Genomic DNA, 15,116 nt, shown 5'->3' on the forward strand with positions numbered 1-15,116 from the left:
TCGTTTCACCAAAAAAAAAAAAAAAAAAAAAAAAAAAAAAAAATGAAAAAACCCTGATGCGCCACATCTTGAGTGCAAAATCCGAGGTGTTCGGAGAGTCGGGTGTCAGTTTCGAAAGGTTCTCGCTTTGCTACGATGCCCACCCTTTCCTCCTCAGATCCGCTGGTCGGGATCAGAGGGAGCGGAAAGCAACAGTGTGATGCGATGCAGGGGAGGGCAGAGATGGTGTGGTCGGTCGGTGGTGCGTATTTTAGCAGAAGTGGCGATTTAACATTTGGTCGCTGTGAGATTGGTTATGTCACCGGTGATCTGCGCTCCGTTCCTGTGCGCTCAGTAAAGCCGCTTCTCGAAACTGTTGGGAGAAACGTAAAAGGCAAAAATAAGTGTTTGGTGCAATGTGAGCCAAGTTTGCTGCTGCTTCAATGACAGATATTGAGTTTAATGCATCTGTGTTGAGGCTTTTAGAGACAGTCTGAAAACCAAGAGCTAAAATTATAGTCTTGCTTCTTTCGCTTGAGCTGCAATGTCACCCAGTTTCTTGCTAAAGCGAAACAGTTGTCATTTTCACTTCATAGTTTCACAACGTCAGCACACAAACAGGAAGTACAGCAAGTACTGCAACATCATGACGTTAATAAGAATTGTGGTTCTTACAAGTACAAGTCTGTTGTGGTTCCTTTTGTTTTTGTATGCTTTAAGCCGCTGCAGCTTCAGGGTCGATAGGTACTTTCCCAGCTCAAGAAGGGCCTGCAGTGACGTTCGTCAAGTGCACGGCGATTGGTTGAACAAACGTCCATGTTTGGACAGCGGGGTGAATTGTTGTCTAGAGGTTTGAGGATTTTTAGAGTGCAGAGCACAAACAGTACAGTGTGTTCTTCTTTCGCCTCAGATTGCATCAAACTGCTGGTATGGGTTCTTTTAATGTGGCTAGTAACCCTCTGATAAATTACTTTGCTCTTCTTGCAGTGCACAGATGGCTTGTTTCACTTGTACAGAGGGATCCTTTGAACCCAATGGAATGACAGCTACCCATGAGACAGCTTTTGGGTCAAGCGTCCAATCACTTCTGCGCCCCCTAGAATAGGGGGCTGTGTATAAAAATGGCTATAATTGACCTGTTGTAGGCCTTTATTATTGGTCTGTTGAACACCAACCAGAGGGCTCCTACCTTTTGTCAAGTCCCGATTTCTTACGTTATCGTTGCTAGGTTAGAAAAACAGTAGCCATGCAGGGGTGGAATAATAGAGTCTACCTGGAATAATAGAGTCTACCAGTAACGTGGAAGCAAGACGGCTCACATTTGCAATTTTAGCATTTTAGTTTTTAAAAAGAAATGGACCCCTGCATTGCTATACATACCTAGCAACATTAACATAGGTAATTGGGACTTGACAAAGATGTAGGATCCCTCTTGTCCCCGTGGTTGGTGGTCAGTAGACCAATCAGAAGGCCAACAAAAGATCATTTCTTAGGACCTTTCTCCAACTTGGACATAATGCTGTGTTCCAGAAAACTTGGGAGGTCTGAAATTTCAGACCTCCTACTAGGAAAAGTGCCGTGGAACGCCACTTGAAGCTGGAGGTCCTACAAGTGAAGTCAGGGCAAATCGATCTACCCCGAGTTCACTGAGATGCAGCAGCCTGGCGTCACGGGGGATAAATCTGACATCCCAACTTTCTGGAATGCAGCTTAAAATAAAGCTGACCGTCTGACTGCACGTATAAACAACAACAAAATCTTAGCTATCCAGTGGCTCTTGGAAAAAATTGGGCACTTAAGTCAAGGCCTTATGAAGCCTTTATGTGACTTGGTTGTGTTGAATGTCACTCATAACGAAGAGATGCTGCTATTCCAACCACCAGCTGGCTATTATGTCACTTCATTGTTCTTACTGGCAGCGCACATGCAAACAGTTTGATCTGAAAGCTCCCAGAGAAAACCGACTAAAATCAGTTGTCCGGGAACAAAAAGTGTACTCTAGACAATTTTTACAGCAAGTGTTTGCAGATTTTTTTAACTTACGAATGGAGTCCATGAACGCCTCCCTCCACTTGCGCAGACATGGTCCGCTTCTCAAACTTCAGCTCTCCAGAGTACATCATAGAACTGAGAAAGATTCAAAAACGCTTTAACATCTAATCCACATTAAACATGAACAGTAATCCACACACATACACAAAACTCACCGGAGAACAGAGAGACTCTTTGCTCCGATGTCCTGGCAGCCATGTTGAATACCTGCTATCAGGTAAGGTACAAACTTGTGGATGGAGCCTTTGTCCTGGACTGAGCCCGACACACCCTGAGCCACCTTCACCTTGTCGCCCTCACTGTGGATAAAACGTCACCCCTGATTAATGTTCATCACAAAACTGAAATGCCTGCTCTTGTCATTTTCGGGACTTTCCACATACCTAAAGTAACGTTTTTGGCTGCTGGTGCTCTTCTCCATAGCGTCTAGCGAGCCCATGCCACGATACTTTTTCAGCCGCACGCCATCTGAGAAGAAGTACTCTCCAGGAGCCTCAGTGGTTGCCGCTAGCAACGAGCCCATCATAACTGGAGTGGGAGACAATTATCTTTGTGTTACTGCACACGCCAAACCACATCAATGCTGTGATAAATAACTTTTTTGTTGCGTGTAAATTCTCACCGGTCGACGCCCCGAGCGACAGAGCCTTCACCACATGGCCTACGGTCTGAATGCCACCATCTGCAATGACTGGCACGCCGAAACGCCTGGCGTACTCTGCCACCTTGTACACAGAGGTCCCCTGGGGCCGCCCACATGCCATCACTAGAAAGAAAAATGCACACACACAAACAAAACCGAATCAGGTGACGAGCGGAGACGATCCGCTGAAAGTTAATAAACCGTCTGCTTTGCCGCAGCACATCTCCCCTTTTGGTTAATGTGACCCAGCGTGAACATGAGAGACCTGTCCCCATGGCAACGCAGACCGGAGGCCTTGGCAAATCACCATGGCAACCAGGAGTGGTCTCAGGGTTTCTGCTAGCAACTGATAGCCTTTCTTCTTGCTGTACTTCACAGCCAGACGGTGCTAAATTTAAATGTACGCTTCTTTATCCTGATCCATTCTTTTCCCAAATATTTTTTAATTCTCAACTAGCAATAATACGGCCATGCAGTACGGTATAAATCAACCATTTAAACCCCACTTCCAGCACTCTCTGCTCAGGATATAAATAGACACAGCGAGTCCTGTACCTTCCTGCGTGATGCAGATGGAGCCGCAGCCCATGCCAACTCTCAAAGCATCCACGCCGGCATCGATCAGGTTCTTGGCCTGGGCCGCTGTAACAACTGCAGGTAAGCAAAAAATAATAAAAAAAATAGTCAGTAAATAAATGTGTGCAAATACATGCTATATTTTGAGTTCATATACTCAAGAGCTGTCAACAAACTCACCGTTTCCTCCCACAACTTGCAAATCTTGATACTTCTGTTTAATATAATTTATCATGTTGATTTGATACACTGAGTTGCCTTGTGAAGAGTCCTAGAAATAAAATGAGGGAAGAAAAAAAAAACATTCCGGGTTTAAGTACATGATATTGCAAAATAAAACTTGAAGGGGAACTACTGTTTATTTTTCAACCTGGACCTTATTTCTGGCATAAAATAAGATCGTTTACTCACCCATATAACTTTTGTGTAATTTGTAGTCTTTCGGGAGATAATTAGATCTGACTCAACGGGGAATAGCATTAGCGCACGACAACAAAATATTGGTGAAATGAATGAGTTTGGCGACAGATAATGCGTTATTTAGAGGCTGCGTTTCGGTGCCCCAGTCACTCCCACTATATGGATATACGCTAATCTAATTATCTCCCGAATGACTACAAATATCAACCAGTTCAAACAGTAAGAGAGTAAAGAGTTGTATACATTTAAATTAGATACTGGAAAATCTAGTTAGGAGTAATCTTTAACAGTTAATTTAAAAGGACAGTCCCAAAAAGAAAAAGGAGAGCGCACACTCTTGTATATGTGCAAGGGGTACAGTATTTGGACCAAAAACCAGGAGATTGTTAAAGGGATAGTTTGGTTTCTCTCAGGTAGAGTTGTGTAAGTTACTTATCCGTGGTCAGTGCATTACTTGGAATAGATGCTGGTTGAGAAACAGACTGTGGTACCGACACCGAAGCCAAGCAATGAATTGCTGTGAATGGGGCAAGCAGCAAAATGTTTTTAGTCATGTAAAACGAGGCCCACCTAAAATAATCAACATCAGTTTAAAGGGGAATTCCTGTTTTTTTACAACCTGGACCTTATTTCTGGCATAAAATACGATCATTTACTCACCCATATAACTTTAGTGTCATTTGGAGTCGTTCGGAAGATATTTAGATCCAGTGGAGCGCTGCGTATATCCATATAGTGGGAGTGATTGGGGCACCGAAACGCAGCCTCTAAATAACGCATTATCTGCCGCGAAAACCCGTTCATTTCACCAATATTTTTTTATCGTACGCTAGTGCTATTCCCCGTTGAGTCCGAAGTTACCTGTCGTCAACATCATGCACCCGCCGCTCAAAAATGACATCATTCAGGTCAGAAGACATCATCTGGGGTCTGTAGGTCAATCTACAGACCCCGAATGATGATGACAGGTAACTCCAGACTCAACGGGGAATAGCATTAGCGTACGACAACAAAATATTGGTGAAATGAACGAGTTTGGCGACAGATAATGTGTTATTTAGAGGCTGCGTTTCGGTGCCCCAGTCACTCCCACTATATGGATATACGCTAATCTAATTATCTCCCGAATGACTACAAATTACACAAAAGTTATATGGGTGAGTAAACGATCGTATTTTATGCCAGAAATAAGGTCCAGGTCGTAAAAAAACAATAGTTCCCCTTTAAAAATGTCCTTATCATTTATCCTTCCTATGTATATAGTGTCTATTTACTTCTAGATCTTGTAGATTTGTACATATACACATATAGACACTTCCTCTAAAATAAGTCAAAATTCTCTGGTTTGAGCTCTTGCACCACCAGGATGTGATGGCCATGACAAAAGAACACAGGGAGTCACAAAACTGACTGTGCTGATTAACTCATTAATTAGCTAAGATGTTTCACACCAACCAATATGAACAGAAGTGTAGAGAAGTTACAGCGATTTTTGGAAAATCTGTGCCAACACGCAAATTTCCGGTGCGAAAAATTTGAGTCTATTCTCACATAACATTCTCAGTGTGTTATGTACACTTCAACTATGTAATGTTGTATGTTATATCCCAGGTTATTGTTCGGTCAACCAGAATTCAAAATACCCACCAGTACAACCACATCCACTCCGGCTTGCACCAGCAGATCCAGTCTGTACTTGTCGTCGTCCCTGGTGCCGATGGCGGCGCCGCACAGCAGCTGTTTGCGCGAGTCTTTAGAGGCCAGAGGGTAGTCCCTGTTCTTCTTCAGATCCGTCCTGGCGATAATGGCCACCAGCTCGTCATTATCATTCACTATGGGGAGTTTACCTAGATACGGAGAGAGTGAGAGTGAGCTTATGAGATTAAACAAGGAGATAAATATGAAACTAGAAAATGCTGCGCTCACATATATTTTTTCTTATTCACCTTTTTTGCTGCGCTGCAGGATGTCATTGGCTTCTTTTAAAGTAACACCGGCTGGAGCTACCACCAACTCCTCCCTCTTAGTCATAGCCTGAGGAATCACAGCGTGATTTAAATATAAAAATAATGAAACCAGAATGAGCGTTCTCAAACCTCGTAAAAACCTGACTACACACACCTCCTCCAGGGGTCTGCTATGGTCCTTCTCAGACAGGAAGTCAATGTCTCTGGAGGTGACGATGCCCACCAGCTTGCTGCCCATTTTCCCGGTCTCCGTGACGGGGATGCCCGAGAAGCCGTGTCGCACTTTGGCCTCGAACACATCCCCGACCGTGTGGCGCGGACTCATAACAAGCGGGTCCGTGATAAAACCCTGCTCAAACCTCTGGAAACCAAAAGGAAACCAAATAATAAGATCAAGTCTCGTGATTAGAATTATTATTACTTCTATGTGTTCAAAGCAGGAAAAGAAGCTCAAACTCAAACTCAACACACAGGGACGACAAGTGAGCAGCAACACACACAAAAATGACGCAACAAGAAGAAACGAAAATGAAACCCAACACACACACAAAAAAACGAAACACACGTGAAAGACAGTTACCAGATCCTATATAGAGACAAGATGAGACAAAATTTAAGTCAAGTGTGTGAAAATGATGATGAAGAGCAGCTGTATTAATCAATATTCCTGCTTATATTGAGCATTTGACTCAACTCCGATATGCTTTAACATAAAATACAGTTTGAAAACAGTTAAAAAATATAATTAAATGTACTTTACCTTGACTTTCCGAACCTCATTAGCTTGGAATTCTGGCGTACAGTTGTGGTGAATGATGCCGATGCCTCCCATTAGCTACCAAAAAGATTAACAGGGAAGTTTTAGGTACTTTTCAATTTGGGGAAAATTGATGAACTCAATAAAAAAATGAATAAATTGTTGGCAGTTTCTTACCGCCATAGCTATCGCCATTGCCGACTCTGTCACGGTGTCCATCGGGGACGAGATGAGGGGGGTTTTCAGTGTGATCTTTCTGGTCAGTGCGGACGTCAAGTCCTGGGAGACAATAAAAGAAGGGGACACTTTTCAAGATTGACCAGCAGAGGGCGCAGTAAGCTGCAGGGAGCTGCATACAGTTGTTCTGCTGACTTCATGCAGTTTGTGCTTCTAAATCTGACACCAGATGGCAAATCCCCCAACTCGCAGGAAGTCAATGAGCTCAATTAAAGCAGCCTTTCATGAGATTAGCATACACTACATGCGATTAAAATGATTATTTTGAGAGCTGAGAGCTTCATTAAGGGTCTATCTATTGAATACATCTAAAGCATTGTTGTTCCTCCCAGGTGCAGAAACCTGACACTGACTGGAAAAATGGAAATGAGCCAGTATCGGCCGACAGCCGCGTTTACCTTCACTTATCACCGATTCCCATAACAGCCAGACACCTTTTTGTTTTCCTCCACTGGGAGACGGGGAAAAAATAATAGCATTCCTTGTGCATGGGAAAACGAGCAAATGACTTCCATGGTGTCCAGGCTTTTCTCTTTATCTGAGGCAAACATAAACTACGGAGCCTGCTGGCTGGGTTTCTCAGGGGTTCGTGGCGAAGTCAAGAGCAATCTGCTTAAAGGGCACGGCCGCGCTGGCCTGCTAAATTCAACCGGGGCTTTATGGAAAGTATGTCAAAGAACATCACGACCCCCGGAGAATGTCCCGTGAAGGCGGCGCGCACCGACATGTGCACCCTCTTCATGTTTCTAACACTTTACCCCGCGCATGATGGTATCAAAGCTGCGTTCAAAGCTGCGACCGAGGCCGCACGTGTAAAAATTTGCGTCATTAAAGCTTGAACCACTATCCAGCACAAAACTAGGGCACACCAAGACTTTGTGGAGGGCACTAACCACATGGCAGGCAGGCAAATATCCTACACAGTAAAAGCAGGCTCTCTTTTACTCGAAAGGAAACAGACATAGAGAGATTACAGATAAATTCAATTAAACCCCTCAGAGATGGATGGAGCAGAGGAGAGGGACTTCATCTAAAGCCGGGAGATTAACTCTCCTGTCATCTGCCGAGAGAGACGGACGAGTAACCGAGCAGACACAAATGTAAACACAAGAGGGGCGAGGGAGCAGCCAGCGGGTGACCACATCGGGCAAAAATAGCCGGGCGACGAGAGGAGAAATGTAATTATAAATGGGAGAAAACCGACACTATTTTTGTGAAGGCTGTAATTAAAAATTGAAGCTGAGGTTTGGTGAAGACAGCAATAAGGTGGACGGTTTGGAAGCAGCTCCGCCAAGGGAACAATCTGTCTGCTGACACGTTCGTCGTCACGAGGGGCGGAGGAGAAACTGAAAAAAGCGATTGGCTAGCTCGAAAGGGTCTCATGATGTTACGCTTACTTGTGACAATTCTTGTGAGACCAACTGAATGCCCTTTTGTGCTCTCAGATACGTGCTCCGCGCACGTACGTACTCACCACTTCGTCTGAGGTAAAGTCGATGAAGCCGGGTAAGATCAGGAAGTCACTGAAAGACATAAACGGAGCGCAAAGTAAGGGCTTGCAGCTTAGCAACACAGAGGTCCAAAAATAAAATCAGTAAAGCATTCAAGAGGACTTCCTTATGTTCAAACCAACACTTGTCATAGTGTCTTCAAGAAAAGCAGAGGATTGATGTTTTCCTACTACTTTCTTTTTCTTTTTTATTTTTGAGGGGAACAGAAAAGATGGGGAAACACAGATGTAAATGTGAGAAGTAGAAAACAAAACACAAGTTAATGAACTTCTGCCACAATTACAGCTTAGTATAATATTTTGTCATATTTTCGTACTTCAGATCCCATTCCAGGATTCTTGTTTGCGTCTCTTCCAGGTTTCTAATAAAACTGCAAAGTGGCCGAGACACTATAAACGCTACACTTGAGCTATTTCAGCTCCTGGCCCGTTTAATGGAGTGGAGGAGAAAGAGCTAGACGCAGGAACGTTGTGACGCGTTCGTTTTCCAGCCGGAGCCTGTATGTATTTTGTGGTTTCTCTCAGACGGGTGTGAAAGTATGCGAGGGACGACATGGAAGGATGGAGGAAAACAGGGCGCTTTGTGTGAGGAAAGTGGACATCGGGGAGGGAAAAGTATGAGACGGGAATAAATGAAACTTGCGGACTGATCTGCCGACAGATCGCCCTCATCTCCTCTGCTTCTGTGTGGGGAGGGGAAGGTCGGAAATAGATGCATTAGGCGGGACGCTGCAAGGGAGGGGTCCTCCCCCGCAAAATAAAGTCACCTTAGAGCGCAAACACCCGCAAGTTTAAAGTAAGAGGGCAAGCAGGAAGTCCAACACACATCTGCCATCATTTAGCAGGAGCCACAAACCACAGCTGTATCTACTGACTCGGGGTCAGTCAATGCAGGGTAAACCAGAGCTTCTAAACAAAACACCGCCCGTGGTCATTTAGGTTCTCGTTTGACTGTTAAATGTAGACAAATGCTTTGTGGGAGCGTTTCAATCTAAAACCAAAGACGTCAACTGGTCTTCACTTGCAGCTTCTTGTCTTCGGTATAAAATTAAGTATAGTGCTTCACGCCTTGAAAACATCTAAGCATCATCTGACGTCACTTTAATAGATTCGTGTGCCAGAGAAGCCGAGATCCAGCTATTATCTCACTACCGCTAGCAGCAGGAATTTATAGTGAATCACAGAGTGACAGAGTCATCCTAACCCTGCACCCGAGGCAATCAGAGGTGGTTTCCCTTGCTATCTCAGTTTATGTTAGGAGCTCTAAAGAATGAAGCGTTAATTAGTGGTATCAGCCTTTGCATGAGCGGCAGTAAAGTGATATTTACCTGCTGTAAATAGCCTGGGGCTAGGGCGAAATAGGCGCATTTTAGAGGGCTCTTTTCCTGATGCGTGTTATGGCGTCTACGAATACAAAATCATTCCCTATTTACATGCAAAAGCGCCAGCGCCGCAGCTGAACTTGCAGGAGTGCAGACGGAAAAAGAAATATAGCACGAAAGCAGATTTGCTTAAGACAACATGTTTACTGTTATTGTCAGGACAGGATTTCTGCACCTGGTAGAAGGTCACAATAGTGCAGGAAGCTGTTACTCCCACTAAGCAGCTTCTGTCTTCCTGTGACTTTATCAGTTTCTTTTTCCTCCGTCAGAAGAAAACTCGCAAATCAAATGATTTAAATTTCTATGTTTCATACAGTACGTTATAGTTCATTTAGGATGTTTTATTTTCTATGATCATTTTGGAGGGTGTAGTTAAATTAAACACAAAAGTACTTCTGTTACAGGGTTGTCAAAATGATAGAATCGTGTGTTGGTACAACATAATTCAACAGTAATACAAACCACAGCCTCCAAAATGAAAACACAGTCGATATGGATTATAAATAGATAAGATTTTGTGCAGGACTGTTATATTGTCTACTACTGTCTACTGCAATTCACATGATGTAATTTTAGGCAATCATGCTTTTCCTTCACATTTTCCTGCACATTTCTCCTCAATTAGCTTCTGCAAAGCAGGAGTAGCAAGGTTACAGCAAAGAACTGAATGACTTTCAGCTGATGAAACCTTCCACCCACAGCAATAAATCAGCTAATGGTTCTTTAGGGAATGGCGAGATTGCAGGACTGATTGTAGTGGTTGTTGGGATCTGTGGCAAATGCATTCATGAGGCAAGGCGCTAAAGGATTTAGGGGCAAACGTTTAGAAGAGCGAATGCCCAACAACCACTACAACTGAGCCGCCTTGTGTTATTTATGGTTGTGAAATTAAAAAAAAGGGAGCGATTACGCGGATAAATCGAGTCAGACCAAATGTGTGACATGCCGATCTATAAAAGCACCAGAATGCCAAGCAGAGGAGAGTGAGGTTATGGAAGAGGTGAGGAATTAGTACTCAATTAGTACTTTTAGTAAAGGCATTGGCAGGAAAGTGCACGAGCTGCTCCAGTCACGCGCTCTGCGTTTCCAGGACAGGTCGTGCACTTTGATGATTAGTCGGGAGTTGTAATGCGGGTATGTCCACTGGAAGCAAATTTCATCCCCATGACCGAGATCACATTAAGCATTTCGACAAGCCCTGTATTTACCTTTTTTTTTTTTTTACGTTCATGCACTTCAGCTCATGACAACACGATAAAGATTTTGGGTTTGCCGCAGTCACAGTAAAGCTGCTTCAGAAGGACAATCATTTGCTTCCCCCTCACTAATCAGAGACATTAGAGGATTTTTTTTTTAACAGTTTGAAGATGACTTTTTTACTCACTTGTAAGTCAACCCATCTCCTTTAGAGCATAGCTCTTCAGCCGTATGACCATCGGAGACAACACACTGTTGGTCAGATCTGCTGGTTCAAAATGCGTTGGCCATTACAAAGCACTGGTGCGCACACTTCACCCACCATAACGCACAAGATGAGGATTGTTTGTTTTTTTTTAACCTTATTTAAATTAGATTTTCAAGAGGGACAAAAAAAAAAAGTTTGTGATGCAGGGGAAAAAAAAAACTTACTTGTACGTGAGGCCGTCTCCGATTGAGAAGAGCTGCTGTGCCGAGAGTCCATCTTCGGGGACGTAGCCCGTGCCACCGCTGATTAAGTAATCCGCCATGCTGCAGAATTAGAAAAAAAATAAAAGAGAGCAAATCAACTGAGCAGCAGAAACACTTGACATAAAGATGCTTATCTACAGACGGCAATAAGAACTCTAGACATCCTCTTCCCAGGCTTTGATGACCTCCTCACAGGAAGATATAACCATGGCAACCATAACACCCCTCGGGTCAGTGCGCATGCGCGTCTAGTGTAAAAACAATCCACTTCCTCTGTAAATAATCCTGCAATCTACGTGCAAGCGTGCTCAAAACATTTACTGTGTAAAAAATGCAATTATTAGACAAACAACGATTTAATGATTTTGAGCCGAGAGTCACAATAATGCGTAGGTCAAATTTGAAAACTTTGCCTTTTATTATTTTATTCTATTTTATTTCCAGAAATTAAATCGACCATACAGGGAAGTAAAAGCAAACGACAACAGCGCAATCGTCCCCAGACGACCGCATGCGAAGCAAAACATGGCCGGGTGACCCACTAACCGTCCGATCGATTTTTAAAGCAGTGGACACTCTTATTTGCAGCGTTGCCCTCTTACTGTACAGCCTCGACGGGGACCTAGCGATAACTGCCCCGGTGACCTACATTACATTATCAGCAGCTAGCAAACACTAGCCGCTTACAGAGAGCACACTCACGGTCGCCTAAATATTCCCGACGTGTTTTGTTTACGCAGAGATGCGCAGCAAAGCAGCATCCATGCTAATGCCCATCTGTGTTACATCACCCTTACAAGTGTTATTATCCGTGCTAGCTCCACGCATCCCTCATGCTTCACAAGCACATGCCTCCCATTACCACACCAAGTAGGTTTTGGAGTGTTCAAAGTGTGCCGAATTAAAGAGCAAGTTCATGTTTACTGTGAATAATGTAAAATATGTCTCTATGCGAAGTGCCGTCTTTCTGGGAACAAAATCATTCCTATTTTGGTGGAGTTTTAAAGTGAGGTTTCGTGCCGGTGTGTGTCGAGCTTCCTGCCAGAAGCGTGAGTGCATGCAGGTTGATAGACGTATAGGCTTTATATCTGACACTTCCAGAAACGCGACAGATAAATGTCGTGTTTCCAGGTAAATTAAGTAAACACATACATATCTGTTTACTCGGTCGCTGCAGCAATAAAAGAAGTTAACGAGCTTAACCATTAACACCACTAGCCTACGGTATCTAATAATAACAAAAAGCGTCAGCGTTTTTTGTTTTTTTTTTACAAGCAACTTTCAATTTCACCGGCACCAACAACTACTCATGCAAGTGACAAATCAACAAGTAAATTTAAAATAACTAGCAAATATTTTAAATATCACGTTTTCACAAACAGCTTTAAGTTATAAAGCATATGTTTTACTGTTGTTAAAATGCAAAATAGCCCTATTTTGCTGAGGATACTATAAAAATGTCTCCACAAAATAGATATGTACGCTGTTATAAATAATAATAATAGTAACAATAATAATAATGATGCTAAAGTTTTGGTGGAGCAGACATGAGCCACGTCCAGACATGTGGGAGCAACGGTTAGCAGCTAGCATTAGCGGCATATTAGCTTTAGCTAAATAAAAGAAAAAAGGCACGAGACTTTCACCGTTACACCGTTAACAGGAGCAAACAAGCGATTCAAACCGTGCTACTTTCCTCGCCAACACGGTCTCCCCGGCATCTTTATTTATTTATTTATTATTATTTATTTTTAGCACTAACCGTTAGCTAGCTACCTTGTGTGGAGCTGATGCCCACGTTGACCAGAAGGAAGCAACTTTCCAGCTGTGTAGTGTAGCTTCAAGAAAAATCAAGCCGAGAGAGAGGCAGGAAGAAGTCCCCCATTTTTTTTTTTTTATTTATTTTTTTTTTTACCTCGAGGAAGGAGAATAGTAGATGAAATCACCGGTCGCTCGCGGCTCCAAGATGTAAAGGTGGCGGTCGGTGAATCAGAAGTGATTGCCTGTCGCTGTCCGCAGACAGTGCGTGTTGGTGTTATGTACTAGCGGCAGCGTCACATCCCCTCACCCCCTCCCCTCCCCTCTCTCTCCCTCTGTTTCACCCTGGTCGCTAAAGTTTAACCCTGTGCCTCCTGTCAACTGTAAAATCAATCATAACTTGAACCATGCGGATTTAAAGCAACACTAAAGAGTTTTTAGTACCTTAAAATAATGTTTCAAAAATAGTTTCAGTGATTTATCACCTCAAAACCGGGTGAAAGCCAATTCTGTATTCGCTTTGCGGCCCTCTATTGGCTGTAACCGCACTATGTAACTTTGCTTCGTCGGGTAGCGTTTTTGTAGTTCTAAAAAGACTACAAATTTGACCTGCTTTACGGCAACGCGGCTACAAAATCCGGTAGGTTGAGGCTCAAATCAGTGAGAGAGTGAGGCTAGCTTTACACGGAAACTATCTGAACCAAAAGCGCAAAAGTGGCGTTTCGTTTCACTTTTAACTCCGCATTTAGACGAGCGTTTCTGAAACAAATCTGTGTTCAAACGGAAACGCAAAAGTGTGTGAAATTTCATACACATAGATGCAGTATACCGCCAGATGGCTAGGTGGCAACACTCCCAATAGTGCCTGCGTAGAGGTATTTACTTTTCTTCTACTTTTCCGAAAAATTGCGAAATACATTAACCAAAACAACCACTTGGATACAAATTATTGCGGCTAGGGCCTGTTGAACCTCCATCGCGGAGCTCGACATGTTGTTTACTTGTTTTTCCGGTCCTGTCGCATGCTTGTCACGTCATTTCTATTCGACGAGAAACGCAGTTTTGCGTTATTCACCCTTTGCACGGTGACGCGAGGGTGGAGTGTTTTTAAGATTTCCACTCTGGAGGGTGGTTTCACTTTTTTGCGTTTTCAACCCCCAAAAACGCCGTCACCATCTAAACGATATAGGACATCCGATAAAATGTTTTGCGCTTTTCACCTCCAATCGTTTCCGTGTAAAGTGCCCCTGAATCAGATCAGTGAGAGAACACTCAGCAGGTGTGTGGAAGATACCAGCTAGATAGTTTTTAAATTGTCGTCATGACAGAGCCTGCAAAGAAAAGGAGGAGTGTACTGTCCGATGAGGCGAAGAAAAGAAAACGAGAGCATGATAAAGAAAGAGCTAAAACGAGAGTGAATATCCGACCGGCTCATACTCGATGGCGACTTGGCTTTGCTGCTGCTGGACTTGTAAGTAATACCGGTAATATTTTTTTCAAACAGTGTGCATCGGTGTACAATACATTGTCAATTATTTTTTCGGCTCATCTTAGCTAAGGCGTTAGCTATTGTGCTAATATGTAACTATCGCTATGGCTCATGTTAGCTAAGGTGTTCGCTATTGTATGTAACTATCGCTAAGCTAAATATCGCTGTAACTATCACTGCAAGCTAAGACAATAACTGCAAAAATAACCCCAAATGTTTGATCGTTCCCAAAGTTGTTGATTCTTAGTTCACAACGGTCTCTGAAACTTTTTTCAACAACATTCACAAGATTTTCACAGACAATGCAAATGGCTATTACATGCTAAACTGTTAGGCAATACGTTTCTTTATTTTTCATCCTTATGTAAACCTATCTGGCTATTGCTAATCTGCTGTTTCAAATTTACAGTTTCACACAGAAATAAAAATAGCAAGCAATGTCATTATTTTGTTTTACTTCATTCTAATGTTGCAATACATCATACTTTCGTAAAATCATGCAACCTACTCTACCTTGTCACTGGACATCCTTCGATATCGTTGATTGTTTCCAAAGCCGGTTCTGCATAAACAAATAACGTGCCTGCGACAGTAGGATGCAGTAGGCTTACTTATTTACGACGGAAGTAATGGACAATTACACTTCCAACCAGTAGGGGGACCGAAGAGGAAAACTTC

The 15,116-nt window shown here is 43.1% G+C and overlaps 1 protein-coding gene across 10 annotated transcripts; it reads right to left on the reverse strand.

Moving 5' to 3' along the window:
• Positions 1–3: 3 nt before the first annotated feature.
• Positions 4–13,229, reverse strand: impdh1b (IMP (inosine 5'-monophosphate) dehydrogenase 1b). Of its 10 annotated transcripts, none has more exons than XM_084573758.1 (16): positions 13,107–13,229; positions 11,153–11,251; positions 10,908–10,985; positions 8,106–8,154; positions 6,572–6,673; positions 6,398–6,472; positions 5,792–5,998; positions 5,617–5,704; positions 5,318–5,517; positions 3,431–3,521; positions 3,230–3,325; positions 2,654–2,797; positions 2,415–2,559; positions 2,187–2,330; positions 2,023–2,106; positions 4–352 (listed from the first exon to the last, which is right to left on the reverse strand). In XM_084573758.1, the coding sequence occupies exons 2-16, from the start codon at positions 11,248–11,250 to the stop codon at positions 331–333; spliced, it is 1,623 nt and encodes a 540-aa protein (XP_084429884.1). In that variant the 5' UTR covers position 11,251; positions 13,107–13,229; the 3' UTR covers positions 4–330. The 10 variants fall into 10 exon arrangements, with proteins under 10 accessions (XP_084429884.1, XP_084429875.1, XP_084429877.1 ...); XM_084573749.1 differs by having other exon boundaries at positions 5,792–6,223; XM_084573751.1 differs by lacking the exon at positions 13,107–13,229 and adding an exon at positions 12,968–13,098 and having other exon boundaries at positions 5,792–6,223.
• Between the last annotated feature and the right edge of the window lie 1,887 nt (positions 13,230–15,116).

Source organism: Chelon labrosus (genome assembly GCF_963514085.1).
Source record: "Chelon labrosus genome assembly, chromosome: 23".
Taxonomy (NCBI): Eukaryota; Metazoa; Chordata; class Actinopteri; order Mugiliformes; family Mugilidae; genus Chelon; species Chelon labrosus.

Excerpts from the sequence above, each read along its gene's own strand:
- impdh1b (XM_084573749.1), bottom strand. The coding sequence starts at position 11,250 with ATGGCGGATTACTTAATCAGCGGTGGCACGGGCTACGTCCCCGAAGAT. Across the intron at positions 5,518-5,616 it reads CCTGCAGCGCAGCAAAAAAG|GTAAACTCCCCATAGTGAAT; the intron begins GTGAATAAGAAA and ends CTCCGTATCTAG. Across the intron at positions 3,522-5,317 it reads GAGTGGATGTGGTTGTACTG|GACTCTTCACAAGGCAACTC; the intron begins GTGGGTATTTTG and ends TTTTATTTCTAG.